This window comes from Ascaphus truei, chromosome 10 (genome assembly GCF_040206685.1).
Source record: "Ascaphus truei isolate aAscTru1 chromosome 10, aAscTru1.hap1, whole genome shotgun sequence".
In the NCBI taxonomy this organism is placed as follows: domain Eukaryota; kingdom Metazoa; phylum Chordata; class Amphibia; order Anura; family Ascaphidae; genus Ascaphus; species Ascaphus truei.
The window spans coordinates 914,729-930,287 of NC_134492.1; the positions used below are offsets into that span (position 1 = coordinate 914,729).

A 15,559-nucleotide genomic window follows, 5' to 3' on the forward strand; every position below is an offset into this window, starting at 1 on the left:
TATATAAGGGAAGTGATGTGTTTGAGGCAGTCCCATTTGTTCTTTCAGTTCCTGGAACGTCAAGAATCTACCATTGTTCACATCTACCAACTGGCCCAGAATTTTAATCCCCTTGTTTCTTTATATCTGAAAATAAGCCTGCATCTTTCCTGTGAGAAAACTTAATTCCCTTGTATAGTTAAACATTTTGAGCAAGTATATGATAGCCCAAATCATTTTCTCAATATTCTCCAAGTAGCCCATGTATCCTTAATAAGTGGGTTTCCGTTGGCATCCATTGGTATTTCTCTCCATTTTACATGTTAAATCCCCGGGAGACTCTCTGAGGATACCAACTGCTCCTCTAATGCTAGGCATGAGTAATAGCTGTTTCCAGTTATCCAATCTCCTACATGTCTTGCTACACAAGCCAGATTATAGTTTCTAATATTAGGCAAATTAAGCCACTGACTCTTTTTTCAGATGTAATTTATAATAGCGATTCTATTTCTCCATTTTCTCCAGATAATGTTGAAAACCCTTATTTATCTCTCTCGCTCTCTCTCTCTATTTATATATATATATATATATATATATATATATATATATATATATATATATATATATATATATATATATATATATATATAGATAGATCTCCCGATTTTTACCTTATTCTTAGAATATGGTTTGACTTCATAGGTTTTCTAGCCATATTGCCCAACAGTTTCCCTGCTTTATTTCCAAACTTGTAAAAGTTTAGATCTCTAAACTATAAATTTCCTTTGTTCTTTCCTATGCAGTCAAACCTCACATATATCCTAAGCTCTCCAATAACTGTCTATGTTATCTGACTATTGGCAAAGATATAATCTATTCTGGAGAATGAATTATGTGGGTGTGAGTAAAAAGTGTATTCCCTTTCTAAACAATTAAACATTCACCAGCAGTTTTCCAGTCCCCACATATCCGTAAACCCATGTTTGCCTTTTTGCACTGGTTTTAACTTTGATTTTCCTTGAATCTGGAGCGACTTTTCCATAAATGGATCCATTACCCAATTAAAATCCAGAATTTGGACAACATTTTAATCATATTAATTTGGGCCATAGATATTATATATTTTTAATTCTTCATTATATATTCTGACAATGCATTGTACCACCCTCCCCTCCGCATGCCCTCCAGTGGAGATAACTTCGCATGGTAAAGATTTGTTTATTAAGATGGCTACTCCTCTTTTTTCCCTAATGCTGGGGAATATATACATTTACCCACTCAGTCTCTCCTAAATGTTTCATCTTCTGTCGCATGTAGATAATTTTCCTGAATTAATGCAACTTCGGCTTAACGACGCTTAAGGTGCTTCAGAATTGTATTTCTTTTAATAGAGGAATTGATTCCTTTAACATTCCATGAAATAATTCTCATAGGGAACTTACACTCTCAAAGGATCTATCCAGTGGAGCGATTCATAATTCTTAGCACAGTGGAGAGACCATGTGGATAAACAGCCAAGTGTGGCATGTAAAATACATAACAGAAAAACAAAAAAAACACAAAATTAACCCCCCAAAATACCAATAAATAACAGAAATCTTAACATATGTTGACTTCCCTTTTTTCCATAAGTACAAATTCTATCCAGTTTTACTTTCCCTTCAGCTCCCCCCAGCCTGCCCTTCTACTTATGGAACAATACAGTGCACTGGTCTAATCTAATTGTAACACCTGAGCTTCTAACACATTAAACTATTTATAATTATATTATAGCAGCTTGCTATATTTATATCATTTCTTGCAAAATTAACCCTACAAATATTGAACATACATATCTGCATGGTTAAAATCTACATAGAGTCTCAGACTATAAAGGAACAATCAGCCCCCCATATATACTCTTTATAACAAAAAGACCCATAATTAAGTCTTAATACTTAATCCTGGTATCTTCTGCTGCAATTAGCTCCGCATCGTATCCTCACTGCGACCTCTTTCTCCGGGTTGATGACTGACGATCCTGCGCACGTCTCTGATCACGCTCCACTCGCCTATCCTCAATGTCTTGGTGGTGATTACGAGTGTACATTTCAGCTTCCCTGGCCTCAGTGAATATTTTTACTCCATTCGTAGTGAAAAGTCAGTGGCTGGAAACCCCAAAGTAAATCTCTTGTTTTGTTGAAACCAAAAACTACAAAAAGTTTTCCAAACTCTCCTTTTGTTAGAGACTGACACTGAATAGTCCTAGAAAATTAATATCTTGGATCCCTTGTATACAATTCCTCGAGTCCTTGTAAGCTTGCAAAAGTCTGTTTCTTTTCACTAAAGTCCTGCAATTTCACCATTACTGCTCTTAGTCTTTCTACTTGATTTTTTGTTGGACCCAGTCTATGGACTCTTTCTACTTTGATGGTAGCCAGATCTGAAGATAACCCCTAAGTCTCCGGGAGCCATTTTAAGCAAAAATCCAAGTTGATATGATTTTACAGACTCCGGTATTCCAACAATTCTTATATTGCTCCTCCTGGATCTATTTTCCAGGTTGTCTACCTTTTCCTCCAAGGTTTTCTTTTTTTAGTTCCTGGACTTCTGACCGAGTTTCTCCCAGATCATCTGGCAAATCTCGCACTCTGGTCTACACCTCCCCCAATCTTACATTTTGCAAGGAGAGTTCCTCTTTAAAATCTTCAAGGGACTTTTGCAGGGCGTCAAATCTCTAATTTAATGCAGGCATTAACTGTTTTGGAAGTGCCGGGGCAGCATATTCAGATTCTGTCTCTTTAAGGGTTGACTCCTGTTGTTCTCTCTCTCCCTGCATTTTAACTCTTTTCTCAGGGGCAATTTATGACAATCTTTTTTCTTTTCACTCTTCTCTGCTCTTTCTGCTTAGTTGTCCCAACCGATTTGCTTCCCAGATAGCTGGCCATGGTGCTCCAGTGTCTGCACTGTAGATCAGTGTTTTTTCTTCTTTTTTATTATTTTTTTTGGCACGATTTTGCAGTGCAAAGTGGGGCTGTTTCTGGAGCTCAGTCATACCGGAAGTCCCCCAATATTGAATTTTTAATGGCCAAATGCGCGATAATCCATATCTGGACAATAGGAATTTTGCCCATTACAGTGTGCGTTGGGGGGGGGGGGGGGGGTGAGGAGGGTATGGAGGAGGGGATGGGGGACAATTGGGTGGCCATTGCTTGCCAATGTAACTACCTTTGACCTGTTGAGGGCATAGATGACCACAGTGACAATCAATGGATTAAATGGCTAGAGTTTTGTTTTATAGTAATGTATATATAATAGTGATGTATTTCATTGTATTGCACTGTAATGGTTATTTGAATGGGCAAAATCGCTATTGGCCATCTTTGGCTAATAGCACTTTTACCCATTCCTATGTGGTGTTGGTGGTAGAGGGGGTTTGTGAAGGGGGCAGTTGCCCCATGGTGTGTTTAGGCTTTGCAGGAGGGGTTAACCCCTTCATTACCTTAGCAGTTGTAACCACTAAGGTAATGAAGGGGTTAACTCCTACTGCAACCCTAAACAACCACCCTGGGTCAAATACAAGCTTCACCTACCCCCTCTACCAACAACAAAGCAGTTCCTGCCATTTAACCCCTTCATTACCTTAGCGGTTAGCTTCTAAGGCAATTAAGCTGGCTGTCATTTTATTTTCATTACCTATGATTGAATCCTAGGGTCTCCGGAGCTGAAATGAATGCAGGTCACCTCTGGAGACACCCGGCATCAATCCTATGCAGTAAAATAAAAGAAACTCCGTCAGATGCAAATCGCGATTCCGATATCGCCAGCTGAATGCGAGTGTTTAACCCGTGCATAGTGGAGCTTTATGAATAGCAGTTACTGGCAAAAAATGTGCGTTTGGGCATTTTTTCAGTTACCACACAGCTTGTAATAGCCAGAGTCTTAACGCTGTTAAAAAGATGTTTTCAAGCGATTTTGCTATGTTATTTGCTATAGGATCCCCCCTATTACACTTCTCCCCCGTCTCACAATCTGACAGGGAATCCTCTGTTACACTCCTCCCCCGTCTTTATGACAGGGCATCCCCCCTGTTACACTCCTCCCCTGTCTCACTATCTGACAGGGAATCCCCTGTTACACTCCTCCCCCATCTTTATGACAGGGCATCCCCCCTGTTACACTCCTCCCCCGTCTTTATGACAGGGGATCTGTAACAGGGGAGTAATCCCTGTTCAAGTAATGTGCCTTTAATCAAGCAGTGTGGTGGTTAACTGCTGGTAGTCAATTAATAAACACCACCTGCCTGATTTAGATTGCTTACAAGAAGCCTGTCTGTTGAGACAGGAAGTGACTCCTTAGCTCACATGTGAGCTGACCTTTGGAGACAGAGCAGAGGTTCTTGAGTCTCCCAGGAGAGACTCACCAAGAGAACACAGATCTCTGGAGCTGACCTGTCTTGAGCTCTGCCAGAAGACACAGCAGAGCTGATTTCAAGACACAGGGAAAACTTCTTAACCTGAATGCTGACACACCCTGAGGGAAGGGAGCTGAACCAGGAACTGAGAAGATTTTCCCTCCAAGAAACAGATAAGACTTTCATTCTTAAGAGACTTCTTATATCTGCTTATTTCATGCTATATGTTTTGGGGCTGGGAGACATGCTTAACTAAGGGAGTTGTGACTTGCATAGAATTTCACTAGAACCACTCCCAAGTGAATAGAAGCTTTGTTTCACCCTTGTTTGGATGGTTTCCTAATGTTAAGGAAAAGGCACAAAAAAGCCTTGTTATAATTTCACCTTATAAAGTCTCCAATTGTGTACCTCTGTGAACGTCCGTCTACAAGATCCCCCCTTTTACACTTCTCCCCCGTCTCACAATCTGACAGGGGAACCCCTTGTTACAATGACATGATGCATTGACACCTTCATCATGCCGGATAGAAATGTACAATGATTGTACATCCAATGTAGCCAATATATAACTGTGTTTCCAAGTGATAGTTTGTCAAATATTAGTGACAGCTGTGGTATCTAGTAAATAGGCAGGTCATTTCTGCACTATATCCTGTAAATAAAAATCAACATAAAGTGATAAATTAGCTGTCAAAGAATTGATCCCCGCTATAATCGGACAACCAGGGGAACATATGTTGTACAAATACATAGCACTTAGTCTCTAAACCCCAACCCCTGAAGAAGCATCGTTGTGCGAAAGGCTTAAGGCATTCTGGGCTTTAGAGACATCATTTTTGGCATCTCCAATCTTGCTACACGTTCACTGTAGTTCTTCATCTCCTGGGCGTCTGCACGGTGACAACGCGGGTCACCCTCCTACTTGACTTATCCAACTTGCAGATCATAAGCAGAGTCCATTTCTATTCACTGATGTGTAAGTGAGAATACATTTGTTTATACTTTCAATACATTATCAAACACTTTCCTCTGGGCGCTTTTGTCTTTATTTTTGTTGCATTATTCGAAGTATCCTGATCCAATCAGAGAGTAGCATTTGTTTGACAAGCAGTGACCATCCTTTTTATGAAATGAGAAGATAACAAATAACACAGAATGCAGAATATTGGTTGAATCACGTCTGATTTAGAATCTAGATAATAAGTGTTGTGTTTTACCAGAACTCTGGAAAACCATGAAGAAGCAACATCAGTGGTTTCCCGCGCTCTCCTGCTGCCACATAGTGGAATCTTAAGCCAGAATCCTGCAGGAAGCAGAAATAATAGTTAGTCACTGATAATGGGCTGAAGGAGTAGCTTACAGTAGTTGAAAGAAACATTGAAGTGGGTCAGCCAAAGTTAGCTCTATAGTTAGCTATATAATATACCATGACGCTTATTATGTGCAGTATAGCGCACGGGGGCGGTGCTATATAATATACCATGAACCTTTATATGTGCAGTATAGCGCATGGGGGCGGTGCTATATAATATACCATGACGCTTATTATGTGCAGTATAGCGCACGGGGGCGGTGCTATATAATATACCATGAACCTTTTTATGTGCAGTATAGCGCACGGGGGCGGTGCTATATAATATACCATGAACCTTTTTATGTATATATATATATATATATATATATTGTGACAGAAACCAGGGGATGGTAATAAATTCCGTATATAGGGCTCCCAGGATACTAGACAGTTTCTATCCTGTTTGGCCTGGGAGTGCAGCCTTATAATACATACACTCCATCCCACAGTTTGGCAAGCGCTGGAACTGAGGGATGAGAGATCCAGACCAGAGTTTGTCTGCTGCCTGATTTCTGTCACCTGTCATGCTAATTAGGAATCAGGTATGAAAGACTGATTTCCTGTTTGCTCTGGTCTCCCCACAAGAGCCAGGAGGCTGGAAGGCTGCTGAACTACAGAGGGGAGAAGCCTCTTCCCCAAACAGGTTCAATCTTTCTGTTCATTTGTGTAAGACTGCAAAAGTACCGTGTTTTGATGTTGGAAGTGGAAAAGCCACTTCCAACCCTGAGTCAGGGATATCTAAGTTAAGTTATCGCTCAGGTGAGCAGCTTTTGTTTTGATCTGTTTTCTGTTGTATGCACTGTGGCAGTCTCAGTGCCTGGGACTGAATAAACCAGGCATAGCCTGTTTAAAGGAACAGTACGTGACGCCTCATCATTTAACCTACCCTAAAAGACCGTGTTCTAAACAGTCCCGGACAAACGACGGAGCCCCGGAGTAAGCCGTTTGTCACATATGGTGGAGAATGCGGGCAGAGCACTAGGGGGTCTGCGGGTTGAAGAACTTTGAAAAAAAAAAAAAAAAAAAAAAAGTTTTTTTCATCCTCTGCAAACAAGATGGAAGACGTGGTGGGTGCACTGGTACGCAATGTCGCTGCCCAGAAAGACACGAATGAAACCCAGCAACAGCTGTTAATAGCCCAGCAAGAAACTAATGCAAACCAGCAGCAGACGAATGCAGCCCAGCAACAGCTGCTAATAGCCCAGCAAGAGATTAATGCCAACCAGCAACAGGTGAATGCCAACCAGCAACAGGCGAATGCAAACCAGCAACAGACGAATGAAGCCCTGCAAAACGCGAATGCAAACCAGCAAGAGACAAACCGCTTGCTGAGAGAGGAGCAACAGCGGTTCGCTCAGGGCTTACAGCAGGAACTCGAGATCCTGAGGGGGACTATCAGTAACCTTCCACTGGCAGTGGCAGCCCCAGTTCCGAAAATGACCAGGGCAAGCCACTACCTTCAGAAGATGGGACCCTCGGATGATGTGGAAGCCTATCTTCTCACGTTTGAACGCACGGCACAGAGAGAGGGATGGCCAGAAGCTGAGTGGGCTGGTCTAATCGCACCCTTCCTAAGCGGCGAACCCCAGAAGGCTTACTTTGATCTAGAGCCAGCCGAAGCTAACGTCTATGCAAAATTGAAGTTCGAGATCCTCGCCCGCCTCGGCGTAACCACGGCTGTTCGCGCCCAAAGGTTTCACGCATGGTCCTTCACGATGGATAAAGCCACCCGAAGCCAGATGTATGACCTCATCCACCTCGCCCGGAAGTGGCTACAACCCGAGATCAACTCAGCCAGCCACATCGTGGAACGGTTGGTCATGGACCAGTTCTTGAGGAAACTTCCATCTGCCTTACGCCGTTGGGTCAGTCGGAGTGACCCCCACAATGCGGATGAGCTTGTGGCCCTCGTAGAAAGGTACAATGCAGCAGAAGAGCACCCGCAACCCACAGTCGTGGAGCAACCCCACTACCCGAGGTTCCAGGACTCTTCCAGAGACGGTAAAAGGGTACCGGGGTTAAGGGGCGCTGAAGAGCGGCGACCACCTTCACGCAGCACCAGCAACAGTGGTTCGCACACTAAGGGCAATAGCCAACATGGGGAGCCGGGAAAAGGCTCTAAGTGGGACACAGACTATGTACCTAAATGTGTAAATTGTCATGAGAGGGGCCACACAGCAAAAATCTGCCCACTAAATGATGAGCCCATGCAATGCAACAGCGTGGAACCTTATTCGCTGTTGTCCCAATGTATGGGCCCTAGCCCAGAGGACCCCTTGAATAACCATCTGTGGGCATTTGTAAAGGTTAATGGTAAGAGGGTTCGGGCACTTCTTGACTCTGGGAGCATGGTCACACTAGTGTCCGAATACCTCTTGCCCATTAAGAAGAAACAGGGAAACAGTTCACAAAGAGTGGCAATTTGTTGTATACATGGGGATAATCATGAATATTCCACTGTTGATGTTTTTTTTGAAACAGAGTTTGGTTCTTTAGATTTCAAGGTGGGTATTGTACCCAAACTGGCACATGATGTGTTAATAGGGACCGACTTTCCCCATTTTCTAAAAATGTGGTCCCCCGCTCAGAATAGCGCCCAGAGTTCAATAGCGGACCATAACGAAGTATTAGAAGAAACAAATCCTTTCGCTTTTTCAGAAATGGAGGTTGACGAGGGCCCAAATAAGAAGGGGGAAAAGGAGGAGTGCTGTAAAATTCCCTTCCCCATCACTACTTTGGTAGGGAATACCCCAAATCAAGATGTTGAGCAGACACTTACCAACCCAGAACCGGATAAGACCCTCGCTGACCTAGAGGTCAGTCCTGGGAGTTTTAAGAAGGCCCAGTGGGAGGACCCCACATTAGCGGTAGCAAGGGGAAATATACGGGACCAGAATAGTACTCCTGGCCAACCAGATAGGTCACTTGCTTACCCCTACTTCGAGGTAGAGAACGACCTAGTATATCGGGTTGATAAAAGGAAATCAGTTACAACTAAACAATTGTTGGTACCACGGACATTCCGTAACGTAGTATTACACCTCGCACATAGTCATCCATTGGGGGGACACCTAGGGGTGGAAAAGACAAAAGAAAAGGTTCTCCGAAGCTTCTATTGGCCTGGGGTTCTGGCAGAAATTACAAATTATTGTTCCTCATGCCCAGAATGTCAGATCACCGCCCCGTTCAAGGCGTACCGCAGCCCATTGGTACCCCTTCCCATAATAGAGGTACCATTTGACAGGATTGCTATGGATCTAGTAGGACCCCTAATAAAGTCTGCTAGGGGACATCAGCATATATTGGTAATATTAGATTATGCTACCCGATATCCGGAGGCAGTTCCCCTACGTAGCACCTCAGCTAAAAACATAGCAAAAGAGTTAGTAGTTCTGTTTTCTCGGGTCGGGATTCCTAAAGAGATTCTATCTGACCAGGGAACACCATTTATGTCCCAAGTAACGAAAGAGCTATGTAAACTCCTAAAAATCAAGCATCTCAGAACCTCAGTCTATCATCCACAAACAGATGGTTTAGTGGAAAGGTTCAATAAAACCTTAAAGAGCATGTTACGGCGGGCGGTTGATAAAGATGGGAAAAACTGGGATTGTTTGTTACCGTACCTGTTATTTGCCATTAGGGAAGTTCCCCAATCATCCACAGGCTTCTCCCCGTTTGAACTATTGTATGGCCGACACCCAAGGGGCTTACTGGATATAGCCAAAGAGACTTGGGAACACGAGGTTACCCCTTACAGAAGTGTAATAGAGCATGTTGCCCAGATGCAGGACCGCATTGCTGCAGTCCTACCCATAGTGAGGGAACACATGGAGAAAGCTCAAGAAGCACAGAGGAATACATATAATAAGGGTGCTAGGGTCAGAATTTTTTCTCCAGGTGATAGGGTACTAGTTCTGGTTCCCACCGTGGAGAGTAAATTCCTTGCTAAATGGCATGGGCCATATGAGGTCTTGGAAAGAGTGGGAGAAGTAAATTATAAGGTAAGACAGCCAGGTAGGAGGAAACCTGAGCAAATTTACCATATAAACCTACTCAAGCCCTGGAAAGATAGAGAAGTCTTGTTAACCCTAGTACCCCCAGGTCCGTCAGAGAATCAAGAAACTGACCCAGAGGTTAGCATAGCTGAAACCCTGTCTGTTCATCAGAAACGAGAGGTTCAGAATTTAGTGAAAAGAAACAAAGAAATCTTCTCTATACGGCCAGGTAGAACTAGCGTAATTGAACATGACCTAGTCTCTGAACCGGGGGTCCGAGTTAACCTTAAACCGTACCGAATCCCAGAGGCCAAAAGAAAGGCTATAAGTTTAGAGGTTAAAAAAATGCTAAAACTAGGTGTAATTGAGGAATCCCAAAGTGGGTGGAACAGCCCTATAGTCTTAGTCCCAAAGCCAGATGGTACAACAAGGTTTTGTAATGACTACCGGAAACTAAACGCGGTGTCAAAATTTGATACTTATCCTATGCCCAGGGTAGATGAACTTGTAGAGAGACTGGGCAAAGCCCGATATCTCACAACCCTAGACCTAACAAAAGGGTACTGGCAGGTTCCCCTCACAGAAAGGGCAAAAGAAAAGACAGCCTTCTCAACCCCAGACGGCCTCTTTCAGTATAAGGTGTTGCCTTTTGGCTTACATGGAGCTCCCGCCACATTCCAAAGAATGATGGATAAAATTTTAAAACCACATGCTCGGTATGCTGCCGCCTACCTGGATGATGTGGTAATCCATAGTGAAGATTGGCAATCCCACCTTCCAAAGGTCCAAGCTGTGCTTGACGCAGTCCGGTCTGCTGGACTAACTGCTAACCCCGCTAAATGCACTATTGGTCTGGAGGAGGCCAAGTATCTGGGATATTCTATTGGCAGAGGTTTACTCAAACCCCAAACACTCAAAGTGGAGGCGATACAAAATTGGCCAAGGCCAGTTACAAAAAAACAAGTAAGGACCTTTTTGGGGTTAATTGGGTACTATAGAAGGTTTATTCCCAATTTTGCAACTAAGGCAACCCCACTAACTGACCTCACAAAAGCAAGAGGACCGCTAATGGTAAAGTGGTCCCCCGAAACCGAACAGGCCTTTAGAAGCCTGAAAGAAGCTCTCTGTGCCCAACCAGTGTTGGTCACACCTGACTTCTCCAAAGAGTTCGTAGTCCAAACCGACGCATCTGAGGTAGGGCTGGGGGCGGTACTCTCCCAGGAGTCTCAAGGTGAGGAGCACCCCATCCTTTATTTAAGTAGGAAACTAAATCCCCAGGAGAAAAATTACTCCATAGTAGAGAAAGAGTGTCTCGCAATAAAGTGGGCTGTAGAGACGCTCAAATACTACCTGTTGGGGAGAAAATTCCGGTTGGTCACAGATCATGCACCCCTTACCTGGATGTGTCAAAACAGGGAAAAGAATGCTAGAGTGACCAGGTGGTTCCTAAGCCTACAACCCTTTAAATTTTCTGTGGAACACAGGTCAGGGCACAAACATGGCAATGCTGACGGGTTGTCAAGGATGCACTCCCTAATATCCATGGTCGCTCATCCCTCGAGGTCTGAGCTGGGGGGGAGGATATGTGACAGAAACCAGGGGATGGTAATAAATTCCGTATATAGGGCTCCCAGGATACTAGACAGTTTCTATCCTGTTTGGCCTGGGAGTGCAGCCTTATAATACATACACTCCATCCCACAGTTTGGCAAGCGCTGGAACTGAGGGATGAGAGATCCAGACCAGAGTTTGTCTGCTGCCTGATTTCTGTCACCTGTCATGCTAATTAGGAATCAGGTATGAAAGACTGATTTCCTGTTTGCTCTGGTCTCCCCACAAGAGCCAGGAGGCTGGAAGGCTGCTGAACTACAGAGGGGAGAAGCCTCTTCCCCAAACAGGTTCAATCTTTCTGTTCATTTGTGTAAGACTGCAAAAGTACCGTGTTTTGATGTTGGAAGTGGAAAAGCCACTTCCAACCCTGAGTCAGGGATATCTAAGTTAAGTTATCGCTCAGGTGAGCAGCTTTTATTTTGATCTGTTTTCTGTTGTATGCACTGTGGCAGTCTCAGTGCCTGGGACTGAATAAACCAGGCATAGCCTGTTTAAAGGAACAGTACGTGACGCCTCATCATTTAACCTACCCTAAAAGACCGTGTTCTAAACAGTCCCGGACAAACGACGGAGCCCCGGAGTAAGCCGTTTGTCACAATATATATATATATATATATATATATATATAAACTGTAAATATTACTGTATGTTCATTTGCATGTCTTAGACAGGTCTGCAACCCTGTCTTTCCCCATTGTCACCCAGCATACAGCGCTTCCACTGCAGCAAGGGATTCTGGGAAATGACATGCAAATGAGCACTCAGGGCCACCTTTTGTCTCAAGTTCGTATTACACAAGCCAGTCCTCAAGCCAATGCATGCTGACTTAAGCTTGCTGCATGGTCACAGCTTTGAGCACAGCCAGGGGCTGTTTTAAGCTTGCTGCATGGTCACAGCTTTGAGCACAGCCAGGGTTAACAGCTGTCTGTGGGTGGGTTTTCTGGGTATGCACCTTAACCCTGGCTGTGCTCAAAGCTGTGACCATGCAGCAAGCTTAAGCCTATAGGGAACCATGTTAAAAATGGTTTTAGAAGCAAAAAGTGGCACTGTGTGCTCATTTGCATGTCATTTCCCAGAATCCCTTGCTGCAGTGGAAGTGCTGTATGCTGGGTGATAATGGGGAAAGGCGGGGTTGCAGACCTGCCTAAGACATGCAGATGAGCATACAGTTGTATTTACATTTGCATATTTGCTTTGCTGTGGAGGGTTTTTGTCACTCACCATAACTTAACTCAGTGTATATATATATATATATATATATATGTAGATGTAGCCAGGTCACCTGATGGCTACTATTCTGCCCTTGGGTACAATCAGGTTGCCATGAGATGCTATGGGGTTTTCCCCCTCTGAGGAGCTGCATTTGAGTGACAGCGGGAGGCGGTGACATCAGGCCTGGGCATGACCAATCATGAGCCAGATTTGGTGCCCTCCTCCTGGCAGTACTTAAAGGCGGAACCGCCATAAATTTAGTAGTGTCCTTCCCACTTCAGGAAGGCAGGTCAAACAGTGGAAAGGCTGAGATTGGGCCTTCTCCAGTCCTCTTCCCCTTGGGGGAGAATGAGTGTGGAACATCCCTCTGCCTCTGCTTGGGAGGTGGGAAAGAGCTAGGATGGCTGTGGGTGCCCTTGGCCTGTAGTGACGGTCCAGGGACAATCCTTCAGTGAGAGCTGAGTACTGCATCGGACAGAAGCCTGCCGTGTAACTGTGCTGTACAGAAAACAATAAACCGTTCCTGTTGTTATATACCTCCTGCCTGTTGCGTGACCTTACTGGTGGGAGAGGTCATAAGTTCTACCGTGGGAGATCACCTTCAGTTCCTGGAGCTTACTGCAGATGGAGGCGCTGCACTGCTAAAGAGATATGTGGGGTATGAACCCCAGAAAAAAAAGGGGATGTGTGTGGTGCTCTCAAGACAATACTTAAAGCCAAAAATAGGTATATGAAATGGAAAACAACCCTTAAATGAATATTTGAATCCGCTACTGGCCTACACGCTTATGTGGTGAGTATAAATTGCACTCCATGGGTTATTGTTGTATTCACCTTGATAAAGGACTGTAGAGGTCCGAAACGCGTAGGTGTGTTTGTTACTTTGTTCTGATCCAATTAAACAGCTTATTTTTTGGTACGTATCCCTATTGGTGTTATTGCTGTACTTACAGCTGGATTCGGTGCTTCGTTTTTTCTCCATTTGTTTTTCATATGAACCCCAGAAGCCTGGGCCTGTGACCCCACTACCACCAGCGTATGACTCAGTCCTCCTGTTGCCAGCAGGTACATGCACCATACACCGTAGTAATGGACAAATCTCCCACCGGGTGAGGTAAACACTGTTATATATATATATATATATATATATATATATATATATATATATATATATAAAATATATAGCCTAGCCTCCTGGCCGCTACTTCTTTTTCCTGGGCCTTTCCAGTGTCAGTCCTGTTAGGTGCAGGCAGTGGAAAGGTTAATTCCTTCTGTAGGCTGTGTATGTTTATAACAGCCTTTGATACAATTCTGGTATCCAAGGGCAGGCCTAGCAACCACCAGAGAGTGTCAGCCTGAGAGATGGACACTGATTGGTTCATCCAAAAAGCAGTGCTAGCCAATCAGTATTCAACCTGTGCTGTTATGGGACAGGGTTCCAACCCCCTATCTCAGGTTATAAATCCTGACACTCTCCTAAATAAGTTCAAGTCTAGAAGAAGAAGGAGTTCAAGTTCTAGAATGAGTGAGGAGTCTCTTCCTCCATCCCACCAGGGGATGGGAGGGAGGGGGAACAGGCCTGAAAGGGGCCAAAGGCCTGAGTCAGGGCTCTGACCAGGAGATGGGAGCAAGGAGAGAAAAGGGATGCTTCTGTGTTGCTGTCTGATAACACCTATCTGCAATAAAGCCAGTTGTACCCAGCATCATTGTCATTATTGTCTGCTGCCTGCTGTGACTGAAGATCAAGGTGTCAGAATTGCCCATCCCCTGCCCCTGCAGAGAACCTGTGTTGACTGGAGGCGCTGCACCACTGAGGAATAAGGTAACCTGCACCCCTGTTCTGGCTCTCCCCACACCACCGCGGAGCACTCAGCCCTCCTGTTTCTCCCCACACCACCGCGGAGCACTCAGCCCTCCTGTTTCTCCCCACACCACCGCGGAGCACTCAGCCCTCCTGTTTCTCCCCACACCACCGCGGAGCACTCAGCCCTCCTATTTGCCAACAGGTACACAGCCCAACACCTAGAAGTAGCTGGAGAAGGCATACCCACCCCAATCTCACTTAGGGGTAGGAGAAACAGGGCTACACACACACACACACATATACACACATACATACATATATATATATATACACACATATAATAGATAATATATTTTATATATATATATATATATATATATATCCCTGCTTCCTATCACTAGCAAGCTGCTACTATGTGCTGTGTTACCTGCTGGCTCACAAGGGCCTAAGTCTCTGCCACGGAGAGCCTGGGGTGCGCGCAATATCTCTAACGGGTGCAGCGCCTCCACCTGCGACAGATCCCGCCAAAGGGGGAGTGATTCTTCGTAGGACGTATATGCAAGAATTACACTTACACAATCAAGTTCTAAACCAATCTCGTTTACTGGCAGATTAAACTCACGGTACATTACAGGCCATAACATTCCGGTATACGGGAACACAGTATACAACACGCCACGGCGGACGTCACTATCTCCTGGCGCCACGGCGGACGCACCACAACTTGCGCCTCGGTGGACGCCAACAATAATCCCCACACCCGCCACCGGGTGATCCCACCCCGTGTCCAATCCGTACGGCTTAGTCCTCCCGCTCACAGCAGGCCCTATGTGTGTGTATGGGTGACTGCGCAGCCACTATGTCTCGGGTGAATGAAAGATATAGTTGGTGCACTTTATAAAATACCTGCTGAGCCCTCCGGGGCTCGGAACTGCCATGATCTTCACAAAGGGTCTCTGGGCGTCGACACCGCTCTATCTCTCTCTCTCTGGGGTCCGGGGCGCTCCCACCCGGACTCTGGCAACTCCAAAGGGGTCTGATCCCAGACCTCCCTCTCGACAGAATAGTCCCGGTCAAAACCAACAGTACTTAGGGGGGGGGGGGGCAGGAACCTGACTAAGGCGATCCCTAGCTCAGCTTGTCTCTAAGGTGACTCAGGGCTAACTGGGCCGGGGGCACATGGTCTGTGCCGGGGTGGGTCAACCTCCCCT

General features: G+C 44.9%; 1 protein-coding gene across 1 annotated transcript in view; it reads right to left on the reverse strand.

Annotated features, from left to right (window-relative positions):
• The window catches only part of EPHX4 (epoxide hydrolase 4), an 82,061-nt gene extending 68,446 nt beyond the window's left edge, over nt 1-13,615 (reverse strand). The window contains exons 1-2 of the mRNA XM_075617139.1: nt 13,496-13,615; nt 5,590-5,675 (exon numbers count right to left, since the gene is read on the reverse strand). Coding sequence (XP_075473254.1) covers nt 5,590-5,675; nt 13,496-13,615 — 206 coding nt within the window. The remainder of the gene's footprint in view (nt 1-5,589; nt 5,676-13,495) is intronic.
• Nucleotides 13,616-15,559: the final 1,944 nt, after the last annotated feature.